The 14,162-nt window shown below is 33.8% G+C and overlaps 1 protein-coding gene and 1 long non-coding RNA gene across 2 annotated transcripts; both read right to left on the bottom strand.

Annotated features, from left to right (window-relative positions):
• Window positions 1-497: 497 nt before the first annotated feature.
• LOC108199011 (uncharacterized) lies at window positions 498-1,142 on the bottom strand. Its single transcript, XR_001802251.2, has 2 exons — window positions 1,012-1,142; window positions 498-885 (listed from the first exon to the last, which is right to left on the bottom strand). It is a non-coding gene; the product is annotated as an uncharacterized LOC108199011 (long non-coding RNA).
• Window positions 1,143-7,242: 6,100 nt separating this feature from the next.
• Window positions 7,243-9,299, bottom strand: LOC108205223 (aspartyl protease AED3). The gene is made up of 3 exons (XM_017375084.2): window positions 8,580-9,299; window positions 8,020-8,497; window positions 7,243-7,728 (listed from the first exon to the last, which is right to left on the bottom strand). The coding sequence occupies exons 1-3, from the start codon at window positions 9,060-9,062 to the stop codon at window positions 7,370-7,372; spliced, it is 1,320 nt and encodes a 439-aa protein (XP_017230573.2). The 5' UTR covers window positions 9,063-9,299; the 3' UTR covers window positions 7,243-7,369.
• Between the last annotated feature and the right edge of the window lie 4,863 nt (window positions 9,300-14,162).

The raw sequence follows: 14,162 nt of genomic DNA, 5'->3' as shown, positions 1-14,162 counted from the left end.
TAGCAATCCATAAATGATAAAAATTAAGTTAATGAAGATTTCTATTCATGAAAGTGACATCAATACAAAGAACAGTCTATATAAATTCAAATATTCTTCAAATATGAAGCCTTTCATATCACATTATAATATATATACAATCTGTGAACATACATTATGTATTTGTAGAAGAAATGTAAGCACTATAAGAGTTCACTACTTCAACATATGAATCCTCGATATCCCAAGTATGGATAGAAGCTTAAAAATTCTTCATTTTATAATATTGCTTGATTGCTCCTATAAAATATTTTGCCGCCGGTGAAAGAAAATACACTAGAACCAGTGTTATAATTGTATGACACTTTGTGGTTAGAATTTATTTTCTAATGATTTCATTACCATCAGTTATCCTTTCACCAATGTTAAAATTATATGACACTTTCTGGTTAGAATTATTTTTTAATGATTTCATTACCATTTGTTAGTTTGTTACCCGTTCAAAAAAAATAAAGAAATATCGTGATAAACACTAAAAATGAAATTTAATCTGGAAATGTTAGCCATTGGAGTGAAGATAAACAATTAATTATATATTTAAAAATCTTGTCATCTCCATTACAATTAGCAAGCACCTTGGCTAGTGTTCACTTCCCTCAAATACTAATAAAAACCAACAAGTGCACAAATAGGTCACTCTAAGTACATCACACGTAGGAACCTCACTTTACAATCCTGACGGTGCCCGAAAAATCATCAGATACACCTCGGACGTTTAGAGATATGTATGGGTCGCTCACCCTCCTTCGATTTAATCATCCCCGCGATGCAGAAAATCCAAAAAAGCAAAATAATTTTGTGGAGCATCTTCTTCATTATTTATGGTACTTCTGTGTGCATACCATTCTTTCAAAAAAACACAACAAAACAAATTCTTGATCAATATACAGAAAAATTGTACAATAGAAATATAATTAATCATAAAAATGTAACAAATATATTAAAATCATTCAAAATTCAGGGACAACATACCTAAGAATGTGTATTCATTACGTTCAATCCTGAGATTGGCTAGGTTATGAAATTAATATTATTGCTTAAAATGAGGCATGGAACGGGGGTGAGGGCGGCTGAGGTTTTCAAGATTTGTACATTGAGGCGCACACAGAGAACAATAGATATTTATAATACCCAACGCAAATGAAATGGACTAATATTGGGCCTGATCTTGGGAATGTTAGGGTTTAGATTGGTGTGGGTCATATTATTCCTAACTGTACTACTTGACCCAAATAGACCCTTCTTATTGGGCCAACTTGAGGTCTTAGAATTTCAGGAGTTTGAACGGTTTTTACTAAATTTATCCTTCAATAATCAAGGAAAAAAGGTAAATATTTAAGATGATGGGTGATATATCCATTTTAATTTTAGAAGGCAAAATCCAATCACTTGGGACTGGATAAGGTTGCAAGCAAGCACGTGAATCAGGATCGAGAGAATCCACATTCCACACACAAAATTAGAAGAAAATTTAGAAAGAACTCAACATATTTTTAACATCCATGAAAAAAATTAATTTAGCAACGAATTTTGTAGTTTTTCTGAAATATTGACAATAAGTATAAAGGACACAATACCACATATATTAAGGATATATCATTAAAGAAAATTAGATATTTTTTATAAAATTATAATATAAAAGATTATTAATTTCAAATAAAATTGTAAAAAATAATTTATGCAACAAATTAACTAAATGTCTTCCAATAAGTGCATAGTATTATCAATATTAACTGTAAAAATATCACATAAGAAAATTCTTAAGTTCTTAATATTGTTTAAAAAATCACAAAGAGACTAATGGGTCTCATCATACATTTGACAGTCAAAAAAATATAAAATAGCTAATATGTTCATTCAAGACAAGACTAGTCATATTAATTAATTATAAAATTATGGAGATCCAACGATATTAAATTACTAATAAAAATATAAAAAAAATATTAAATAATAAATTTTGAATTGTATACCTCTAGAAGTTTAAGTCTAGTAATATAATATCTAACACGAGCTCCCATTCGGCCTCCCTTTCAAAATTTACGGGTTAAAATATTTTTCATCATATATGTATTACAAGGGATGCTCAGCACCACCAGTACAAGAAGCTGGTCCAGCGACCAAAATTATCAACGACCGCAAAGTTGGTCGTTGATATTGAACAATAGCGACCGCTGTCGGAGACCGCAAGCACCGTCATCGCTCATACCATATCAGTGACCGACAGTGGTTGCTAATTTGGCGCGCTAAATATTTTTCCTACAAAAAGTGGAGGGAAAATTCGCGGCAAATCTATTTGCGACCAGCCATCTGTTTGCGACCGATAATAGTCGCAAAAAGTGGTCGCTAGATTTTTCCCCCAAAAAAATTTTTTTGGCACAGCACATCTGCGACGAGAAATATTCGCGATCAACTGTCGTAGCAGAAAAGTCCACGTCATCATTCAGCTACGGACGTCGGTCGCAGAAGGTGGTTGCTAATGGATTTTTTATTTTGATATAGAGGTTTTTTATTAATTATATCTTAATTAAGTTTTTAAAAAATATTTTAATTATTTTTAAAATATAATTTTTAATCTAAAAATAAATTATTTTCTCGATATATCTCGCGTATAAATATTTGCTACCTATAGATGCTATGTTATTTTTATTTTACGTACACTGAAAATAGAAGATGTCTACCGTTTATGCATTGTAAAATTGCAGATTTTATAAATTTATAATATCTTTTTCATTAATCTTGTAAAAAATACTTTTAACAAATATATGTATTTGTTTATTCTAAAGTATAAACATGCGCCCCTTATTTCTTCCACTAGTTGTTTACTTTTTTATTTTGTAATGTGAATATATATGATGATATGCTTTGAATGTAAGTATTTGTCCAGTTTTCTTAACTTAAGAATTATTTTAGCTAATAATATTTTATTTATTTTTACTAAAAATACATATTTAAGAATAAATGAGAATTTTTCCAAATTAGTTGTATGTTATCGAATTTTAATTTAATCGTTTAGAAGGGGTTAATTCAAGAAGAAAGTTCTTTGAGAGGATCGAAGCAACTTCAAAATTGACTTTGTATGGTTTCGAAATATTGCACTTCAGCGATCAGTTTTTCTGTAACTACTTTTAGCGACGGACTGCGGTCGCGAATAGCCATTAGCGACTGTCTGCGGTCGTTGATAGATCAGTTTCTTGTAGTGCACAAACATGGCTTTATTATTCCCCAAAATGAGGCCGTTGAATTTTACAAGTTTGAATAATTTATACATATTTTAACCTTGAATAATCTAGATAAAAAGATAATATAAGATGGTGAGTATTAAATCCACTTTATATTATAAAAAAATTGGATAAGTGGGAAAGGGTCATAATTTGTAATAATATGTTGGAGTATTGGAGAAAAATTGACGAGTTAATACGGTGGGGGTTATTATTTTGTTATATCATTTGATTGAATTATGCATATTACGGTGCCAACTAAGCGGTCGACTAGTCGACTGTTTGAGCCGTAGATTGAGCATTTTGAATTTTTTATATTGTTGACTTCTTCTTTTTTCCACTTATGTGCAGAATGTGTTTACTAATATGTTAATTATTTCTGGTTATGTGTCTCTTGCATCCTGTAGTTTTAATTTTTTTTCAATCTGCACTTTACACTTTTGCACATTTCTACTCTATTTTTTACAGATTATTGCTTCTGCTCTGTTTATTTGTAATCTTCGTATGTGAATATATAATTTTGTATATATTCTTTTGTATAATTTTGTTGTGCACTGCACTACAAGTCGCATACTTAATTACAAATTAGATCACATCATAGTATCACACAATTATTATTTGTTAATTGTTACATATTTTACATGATCACAAGTGCTTTGCTTTGTAGTTATTTGTTAACTCTTTCCACTTTTCCATCATTCTTTTCATGTGTTCGATCTTTAATTCCTTAGATTCTGGAATATAATACTGTGAAGGTGTTAGAACTTGGAAACATTAATTACATAAATATATATATATATAGGGTCTTACTCCAGTACAAACTCCTTACTGTACAAACGTACAAACCAGTCATTATAACAATAATATTTAGTGATTAGCATATTTTAATTTAACAAATACATACATACATTCATCACCACCGCCACCACAATCACCTCCAATCACCACCACCACGACCACCCCACCCACCACCACCACGACTGCCCAGCGCCACTCTCTCTCTCTCTCCACCATCCACCACCAACCACCACTGCCCAGCGCCTCTCTCTCTCTCACCACCACCCACCACCTATCACCACCCACCACCACCAACCACCACCACCACTGCTAGCGGCTCTCTCTCTCTGGTTGTTCCCTCACTGATTAGTGCTATACACACACAAACACACACATTCACCACTGCTTTTCTCATCTCCCTCAATCGTGTCTCTATCCCTCAATCGTGTTTCTAGCACTGCCCTTGCGCCGGCGTCGCGGCTGCCGCCGGCCGCGCTGCACCACCACTCGGCTATGCCGCCCCGTAAGTGCTCCCCTCCCCTTATCTCTCCATCAGACCCTCCTGGTAGATTTAGTGATTATGTTCAATCATTTAGTGATTGTGTTCAAGTCATTTAGTGATTGTTTGTACGTTTGTACACTAAGGAGTTTGTATTTGAGCACTTGCCTATATATATATATATATATATATATTTAATATATAACAAAATATTATTTTTTGCCGACTAATCGACTAGTAGACTAGCTGAAGGTCCATCGACTTGCTTCAACTAACCGACGTGGCAACCATGAGTCCATGTGATTCTTGTATAGTCATCCATAATCACAAGATCATACTTCTTCTTATTGATAAACATGATGTTAACTGGACCAAACAAATCAAGATGTGACATGTGGAGTCGATTGGTCACTAAATTTTCTACTTTCTTTTGAATGAAATTCTTTCTTTGTTTTCCAAAGCTAACAAGCATCACAGTATCCCACCTATTCAAATTCAGTTGGGTTAGTCATCTCCCAAGATTGTGCTTTACCAAGTAGTTCATCTTGTTAAAGTTGAGATGTCATAGCTTATTGTACATCTATCGATGTGTATCTCAAAACCTTTATCATTTCTTGGAGTTGATCAAAATACTAGTGATTTGACACTACTTCTCGGTGAGTTTTTTTAGCACAAATTTTGAATCTATCTGTATAATAGGAGGCATTAATATTTTGCGCTTAAAAATTTTCTTAAGATTGAGAGAGTTGGATGAAAATGATTTTATTAGCCTTTTGTATACTATGATTTTGAAAAATGTTTTGCGTTTTTAATTTGATATTATAGGTCGGATTTTGATCGAATTTGTGTATGATACCTTGGATCACACGACGTATACCTTTGAGTTTGGTGATTTAATGTCAATTTTCTATACAGTGGGCTTTAAATCTTTTGAATTAGTACAACGTTTGAATAGCAACAGCATCTGGTCGCTAGTAGTGGTTACAAATGCGATGGATCATCCGGTAGATAAAATTGTTGTCGCTTCCCGCAACAGTTGTTAGTCATAAATGTTGGGCGTGAACAACGACGATGGAAATCTGCTGGGCGTAGACAACGGCGATGGAAATCTGCTGGGCATAGACAACGGCGATGGAAATCTGACGCTAAAGTTAGTCGCCAGCTCAGTGATGATTTGCGGTCATTAATGTTGGTCAGAATTTGTTCCAACGACTTTCGGTCGTTGATGTAGTCACGTACACGTGGATTGGTGTCAAGCGACGCTGATTGAGCTTGGACCGACGCGGTCGCTCAAAGTTGTCGTTATTTGGTCGATCGCTAAAATTCTTCACAACAGTGCACATTAGCATCTAGATTTTCTAGAACTATTTTCAGTGTCCGATAGCAAACACTAATAACTTTTAGCTGCCAGAGTGCGATTGGTGATATGCAGTCGAAGAAACACCAGTTTCTTGTAATGGTACAAAAGATTCTCTTCTCGAACAATTATCTACTCTTCCCTTCACATATGAACAAATGTACCTTTACGTTACGAATCAAATATCTCATTAGACATAACCAAACCGAATACAAAGCATTGAATTGGAATGTTGGATGCTTCAGAATATAAAATAGATTAAAGTATTTGTAAATGGAATAAAAAAAACACTATCTTCAAAGAACAAAAGTTCCATAGTGAAATGTATTGGATTAACTAATAATAATATTTAACAAGTTATTATCAAATTCGAATAAAGACGAAAAGATCGGTTTTCGGGTTTAGCAAGGTTTTAAGAAATAAAGATGCAACGTAACAATTGTATAGGTGTATTATAAATCAAAACAAGGTTTTACTTTTCTATAGTCGAGGGTCAATTTGAACAATAGGTAGACCCAAAATGTGAATTATAATTCTTCTGTCATAATTTAAAGAAAATAATGAATATCGTAAAGCGTCAAGCTCTACTCGTGTTTTGAGGAATAAACATAAAGCTTCAACGGTTATATTATATTCATAAAATATTGCTCCCTGCTCGTGTTTTGAGGAATAAACATACAGCTTCGACGGTTATATTATATATATTAAATATTGCTCCGACGAAATCACATTCAACATTTCGATTAAATACAAAATTTATCACATCAAGATAAAGATAAAAATGAACATGTGTTTGGTTTCCTTTGATAAAATGTCGGATCATATTCTTCTTGGAACCCTTAGACGAAGAATCCTCAATCTTATTTCTAGTATTAATTAGCGTTCTACGGCAGAATTGCACATGCAAAAAAATCGTGTTTATGTATTATGTTATGAAATTATTTTTAAACACACACAACGATGCAATAAATATGTATTTGGGTTTAAATCTTAAAAATCTATTTATAATCAGGAATTCTGCAGCAAAATTTTAGTGAATCTAAAGTTCTATTTTAAAGATCGGTTCTCTTTTAACGGGACCTTGTAATACATTTTTTATTAAATTAAGACACAGATAGAGGGGACAAAATGAACAGGTGACCCGTGACATTATTGACATTGTAGTTGGAGTGAAATTAAATATTCGCGAATACTTGATTTACTTGGACCTTTTGCTTGATTACCTTTTGACAGTTAGCAATAATGTAGTCACGTCTGCTCTTGATTCCAAACCTGTGAGATTCATATCCCAGATTAAATATTTCGATGTTCAAGTAAAGTAAAAGTTCAGTGCACTAAAACAACAAGAAAAATTAAAAAGAAAAGTACACTAAATTTCAGCATGCCACAGCAACCAACAAAAACAAAACAAGCTTAAAGAAGATCACCCAAATTAAGTGGCAGATAATTATTGAAATTTAACACGGAATTTTAATTAATCTAAGTGCATGTCTCCCGGGCTACTCCAAGCCTTGAATTTGGAACATCGAAGAGCACTCTATGGTTCTGTTGTTGCAAGCTGGCAATGACATTGAGGACAGAGTTCACGTTGTCTGGTGCCCCTGCCATGGCGAGGCAAGTGGTGCTGCCAGAGCTGCTGTGGATCAGGAAATTGTCTTGTGGCAGGGTCACGTTCATGCCGGAGAACATGAATGTGATCGAGGGGATGGTGATCGGGACATTATAACACGTGTCGAATCCGCCTAGCGATGATACGGTTGCGGTTTTGCCCATACGTCTGCGGAATTCGTTTCTCACTGGAATGTAGGCTGATTGCACAAGCCGAGTGAAGGTGGTGCCTGAAATAAAAATGTTTCGATTTTTTAAGTATATTAAATTTGTCACACGAGTTTGAGATTTTCTGGTAACAGCTTAAGATTTCAGGAGAACGTCAAATTATTAGTAACATGGCACAAGGCAGGGGTTATTGTGGTGGGTGTGGTCCTTTTTTGACAAATGAGCACTCTTTCACGCCTGATGTTCACTTTTTTCCTATGTTACTCGAAAACGTGTTTTGGAATAGTGTCAAATAAAATTAGAAAGAGATTTTTAATAATGGGTTATTTAAGAATTTAAATCAGAAATATTACCTGAATCAAAAACGGTTCCTGCTCCGGTGGTGGGATTGAATGCGAATGCGCTAGCCGGAATGTCAACAATTTTCTTGCCGACTTTGATGGCCACTAAGTTGACATAGTAAAGTGATGATCTTCTCGGGTTCTTTAGCAATTGGGTGTACTTGATCCGAATGGGTTGAGCGGTGGGACCCAACCGGAGCGAACCGGAGAAGTTGGGTGACTTGTAGCTAGGCAGGCAATAAGAGAATGTGGATTTGTAGAGGCTCTGAGTTTGTGACAGTAGTGACAATGGACCCCTGCCGAGGCCTAGAAGGCCTTGTGGTGGCACCGAGTTGCCTGTGGTCTTCTGGATGCACCCGAAAGTGTAGCTTGGGATGACGTCTAATGCGAGTTTTAAGGAATCTTGTGAGAGGTTTGCCGCCACCGTGGAGCCTCCGTAGGTTGTGTTGAAGCTGCAAGCAATGGCGGTGCAAGTGGTGGGGTTGAGGACCTAATTGGTTCATCATTGAGGATCATGTTAGTAATGGACATGGGGAATGAGTGAAAAAATTGAAAAAGTTACTGTATTTTACCTGTTTGCATTGGGGAGCTTGACAGCCAAGAGTCTTGTAAGATGTCGATTTTTCGGAAGCGAAAGTGGAAGAAGGGCAGCCAATGCAGCCAGAGCAGGGCACCCAAGCAGCATCACTACTGGTATCCACAGCCATAAGGAATGTTTGTGGAGGTGTTCCAATCATAGCCCTCACCACATAAGTTGGGCTTTGTATAATCCCTCTCCCTGAGGCAATAGGCACCACAGATTTCTTCGCGACAGCGAGGCTTGACAAGTACTGGAGCCTGGACTTGTCTTCTGACTGCATTTGAAGCACACTTTCCTCCCATGAGACGTGGTTCTGCGACCGGAATGGGGAGCATGGGCTGTTGACATGGAAGACTTGGAGGGTGGAGGCTTGCTGTGGCTTGTCACATGTTTGGCCTTGGGCTGTAGAAATGAAGACAAGTGCAAATGCAAAGAAGATCATGTTGGAGAGGGTTAAGGGGTTTGAGGCCTTCATAGCTGAAAAAGAGTGATGGTCTTATTAGTAAGAGCTTAAGGTGTGTGGATATATATAGGAAGAGATATTGTTTAAGTGAGGGGTGTGGTGAATTAGTTTATGAGTCTTGAGTCTTGACTCCCCAGTCTCTAGTATAGTGATTTATGCTCTGTATTCCAGTAATTTGTGTTTGTTTGATAGCCAACTCGTGCCTCTAGTTTCCCCAAAGGCCACCCATTCATAATGCAATGCAAGAAAATTTCACACTACCCCATGTACCCATGTCTACAAAATAAGAGGACCAATGGTGAAAAGACTTTCGCAATTATATTTGTTAGTATGTGGATCAATTTGTGTAGTGTTTGAGCTATTTTAACACTTGGAACGGGTCCTGACAATCGCTTTTCACAATAATTTTTTCGCTTTTCACAATAATCTTTTCGCGGTAATTTAAAGCTGAAAGATATAACACCTTATTTATTAATCTTTTCCTCAGAATTTTGATATGTGTTGTGCTTTTGTGTGAGGGACAGGTTGGGAGTGGGAGTGGGAGTGGAGGAGTGCAATGTGCAAACATTCATTATAGAACAAAGCATGGACCAAAAGTGAGATCGGGCCATCGGGGTGAAAAGATAGTGCATTTTGCCAGCACAATTTGGTATTATGAAGTCCCCCTCACTCTTGAATATGGAGAAAGAAGTCGGTAGTAGTGTAGTCTATCAGGTATATTTGGTTTAACTTAAAAAACTGACTTCTTGCTTAAATAAATAAAAGAAGTGGAATAGAAGTCATAAGTAATTTAAGATTTTTAAGTTCATAATTATCCGGAAAAAAATTAAAACCGTTAACATTCTCTAACTTTTTACAAGTACTTCTAGTTTTTTTACCCAAATGGATCAAGAAAGACTGAAACTACCTTTAAACCCCCGCTCCTTGTAAACAAATTGTTTTTATGGTGTAATTATACAAGGACAAAATTTCAAGTTCAATATTTATAATATAATCACAAAATATTTGTTAATTTAAGAAATATGGTTTACGTTAGGGTTGAATTTATTGAAGCAGAATGTATACCCAAAAATCCACTTGATAAAACTCTTTTCCATCCTACACTATTTTTTCTTCAGTTATTTTAAGTGGCTCTTGCGGAGAATAGACATATATGCGACCTAGGGCTGTAAATCGATACGGACTATCCGGTGTCTCGGCTCATATCCGGCTCGAAAATATGATACATGTCTCATATCCGTTTTGAGAACGATCCAAATCTGGCGAAAAAATTAAGTCCGTATAATATATGATCCCGGATACGAGCACACCTATACCCGCTCAGATTCGGTCTCATATAATTTTTCATGATATGATCCTACCCGAATAACCGAATATGATCCACGGTTCATATTCGATTCAAACTCATATACATATTATATTTTAAGACCATCATATTTGCAAGTAAATAGTCATCATTTTATAAAATTTTAATATCTTATTTAAGTTTATATCTTCATAAAATATGATTTATTTAATGTGGTCATGCTTATTATCTTCATATATATTTAATAAATGATATATACCAAAATATAACTATAAGTTTAAATTAAAATTATTATACTTTATAATATTATGTTTACTTAGAATAAATGATAATTATTTGAACAACTAAAATAATAATGATATTTAATGTTAGTGGATCATATCCGGCTCATATTCGATGGATCATAAACTACCCGGTAAAAAAATAGAAAATGCGATACTGGATCATATCCGGCTCAGATCCGAATCTCAAATACCAGGGATCGGTATATATCCGGATAAAACGATCCCGGACCCAAATCTGGACAAACTAAAAATAATATGATCCGGTACTTGAGCAGAGGGGTACCCGGGATCACCCGGATCATTTTACAGCCCTAATGCGACCCAAGTGCGTTAACTATTAAGATAGACATTTTACTATTCTGCAAAAGACAATAATTTATATTTTCATGTATTTTACTTCATACCGACACACACTTTTCGGTCAAGAAGGAAATGTTGACCCCCGTTTTTTACCCGGACCTCCACCTGCGCTTCCATTGCTAGATATTTCAAATATACCAGTGTAATAATGATATGTAAATACAAAGTGTTAAACGGTGTGGGGGTGGATACTTAAAAAAGTAAGATCTTCCAATAATCTGGAGATTTAGATCAATATATTAATACAAAATTAACGACAAAGAGAGAGAAAAGGCCATCACACTTTATGGCCTGATTATAAGCTCTGATAAAAATTACTCCCTCCGTCCCCTTTTACTTGTCCCTTTTGAAAAAATAACGCATCTTAAGAAAATGTTAGGTGGATATCTTGTTTTCATACATATCCCTAATAAATGTAATGAATTAGATAGAGTTGTGTATATACATATCTTAGTCAAACATTGGAAGTTGTTACATTTTGAAAAAACATACAAAAAGTTGTTTTGAAAAGGGAAGTGGACAAGTAATTTGGGACAAAATTTTTTTTCAAAAGGGACATGTAAAAAGGGACGGAGGGAGTAATTATTTAGAAGTCTCAGCGCAAATGTATGATATTATTGAGTTTTTACTAGGGAAAATAGATTTTTTTGTCACCGAACTTATTATGTTTTTAGAAACTTGCCACTCAACTAAATTTTTTTTCTTTTTAGTCACTGATGTTAGGTTCGGAATTTTTTTTGCCACTAAAGTTAGGTTCGGATTTGATTATTACCATTATATTAATTTTTTGTAGTATTATTAAAATATAATGATAACCCGTAATATTTTGATGATTTGATATATGTCTATATTTATATATAGTACTTTTATGTACCCAAGATCGTTTATCTTCGGTGATAAAAGTTAAACACGCATTTTACGGTTTCTAAAAGTGTACTCTCATAAATTATTTTATTTTTTTTCTGAATAAAAATTTAGTGTTTAAATTTTTATACGCAAAAAAAAATCTCATAAATCATCGAAGATTAAGTTTTCCTCTCTATTTATTTATCTTTATCTTGAAAATTATAATAAGATAAAGTTATTAAAAATTATGAGGATAAATTTAAGAAAGATCTTAGGCTGAACTAGGTGATTGAAACTTTAATAGTGAAAGATGATGCATCATATCACTCAATTAGATTTTATTTTATCGTGAAGAGCATGAATTATTTGAAGTCAATGATTCCATACTAATGATTTACTGAATTTCTAGAATTCTAATTACGATTTTTCCTGATTTTAATATTATATCACCTCATTTTATGTTATTATTGCTATATACAAAGATATAAACATACATCATATTATCAAAAAAACTATATACTATCACTATGTATTAATGATGCTACAAAAAATTATCACAATGCTAATAATCATATCCGAACCTAAATTAGTGACTAAAAACAAATCCAAACCTAACATCAGTGACTAAAAGGAAAAAAAAATTAGTTCAGTGGCAAATTTCTAAAAACATAATAAGTTCGGTGACAAAAAAATCTATTTTCCCTTTTTACTATTACAAACTTGCAATTTGTTAGTTTTTAGCCAATGGGATAACCCAGTGATGAGTTTATCCTTGTCTTGGACACCCGAATACGGAGATTACATTAGTATCTACCTAAGAAATGTTACTACTTCGTTCCAACCACTCGTCTACATGATCAATATCTCAGCACTCATTTTAGTACTCTTATAAAATATAATTTAATAAATTATTTTTAGAAAAATCAGAATAAAAAATTATAATCTTAAAAAAATCAGAAATAAAAAATAAAAATTAATTATGAAATTATATATTATAGAAATCCTAAAATATTTATCAGAGAAAAAACCTTAAAAAATATGTGGAACACCAGGGCAGGACATATCCTGGTAAATTCTGTGCAGTCAAGATCTTGCGGTGATGAATTTGTCAAGTAGTGATGTACAGTTGTGAACAGGGAAATTGGATACTATTCTGCATGTGAGTGCAGTGAGAATGCATTTTACATTTCGGACAACTTATGATCTGACTTTCTGAACATATTCTGACCTGACCTCTGTCTGTAAAATTTAATTATACGTGTTAATTGTTATATATATACAATTTCCCCTGTACTATTCACCATGGAATTTGTAAAATAATATTCTGTATATCACCAGTGGCGGAGCCAGACAAAATATTCAAAGGGGGCACTTTTAATTTTTCGATTATTCTCAAAATATGTTACTTAATTAGTTTTACAAATCCGAACAGCAACTACTACAAACTGGAACAAACAGACCTGGCTAAACATCCTAGCCTTCAAATCTTATTTAAAAACCAACCTACTACCACAACTGATTTAAACATACAAATCCTAGAGAAACATGACCATGCTGAAACTAGGGCTGTAAACGGATCGGATTTGGATCGGATCTAGCTAAATTCATATCCTAATCCATTTAAATTTATCGGATTCGGATCGGATCGGATCAGGAGTCGGATATTTTACAAGTCAATCCATATCCGGTCCACTCGGATCATGGATAATCGGATCGGAGCCCCGATCCACTAAAAATTATGAAATATATTTTTTCACCGTGAACAATGTTTTAACTTCCATACAAAAAAAAAGAGATATTTTCTAGCTATATTAATTCATAAACTTTAGCGTAATAGGTAAAAAAATTAATAAAGCAGTATTTAATAAAAATTTTGTTGGTTGTTCCGATAAAAACTTCAACACAGAATTTATCAAGTAAATAGAAAAATAATAAATAAGTTGCTTAATACTTTGGAGGAAGCAAATTATAATTTGCTCCTCTATTAATAAGGATTAAAATCGATAAATATGTCTTAAATACGGAACCATGTGATTGAAGAGATTTTAAGTGGAAGAGTTAGCTCATGTGTTTATACTCACTCTACATAAAAAAGAGTGATTATTAGATTAACCGGATAACAAGAGTGAGAGCCATGTGAAGAATTAGGAGCGGCTCATCGATTATAAGAAAATATGATTTAGGGTTTTGTCTTGTATCTTTAGAAATTTTTATTTTGTATGTGATATATTAATAATAATATATTATATTATAATACAATATAATATAAAATATATAATATAGTTAAGCATGAATCGGATCGGATCGTTAACAGAT

Source organism: Daucus carota, chromosome 1, assembly GCF_001625215.2.
Source record: "Daucus carota subsp. sativus chromosome 1, DH1 v3.0, whole genome shotgun sequence".
Taxonomy (NCBI): Eukaryota; Viridiplantae; Streptophyta; class Magnoliopsida; order Apiales; family Apiaceae; genus Daucus; species Daucus carota.
The sequence above is the reverse complement of the archived record's forward strand: the minus strand, read 5'-3'. Positions and strand labels throughout refer to the sequence as shown.

Bases quoted from the DNA above. Each gene is read 5' to 3' on its own strand.
- LOC108205223 (XM_017375084.2), bottom strand. From the start codon at position 9,062: ATGAAGGCCTCAAACCCCTTAACCCTCTCCAACATGATCTTCTTTGCA. The intron at 8,498-8,579 runs GTAAAATACAGT...TGAACCAATTAG, and splicing joins AAGCTCCCCAATGCAAACAG to GTCCTCAACCCCACCACTTG. The intron at 7,729-8,019 runs GTAATATTTCTG...TTTTTATTTCAG, and splicing joins AGGAACCGTTTTTGATTCAG to GCACCACCTTCACTCGGCTT.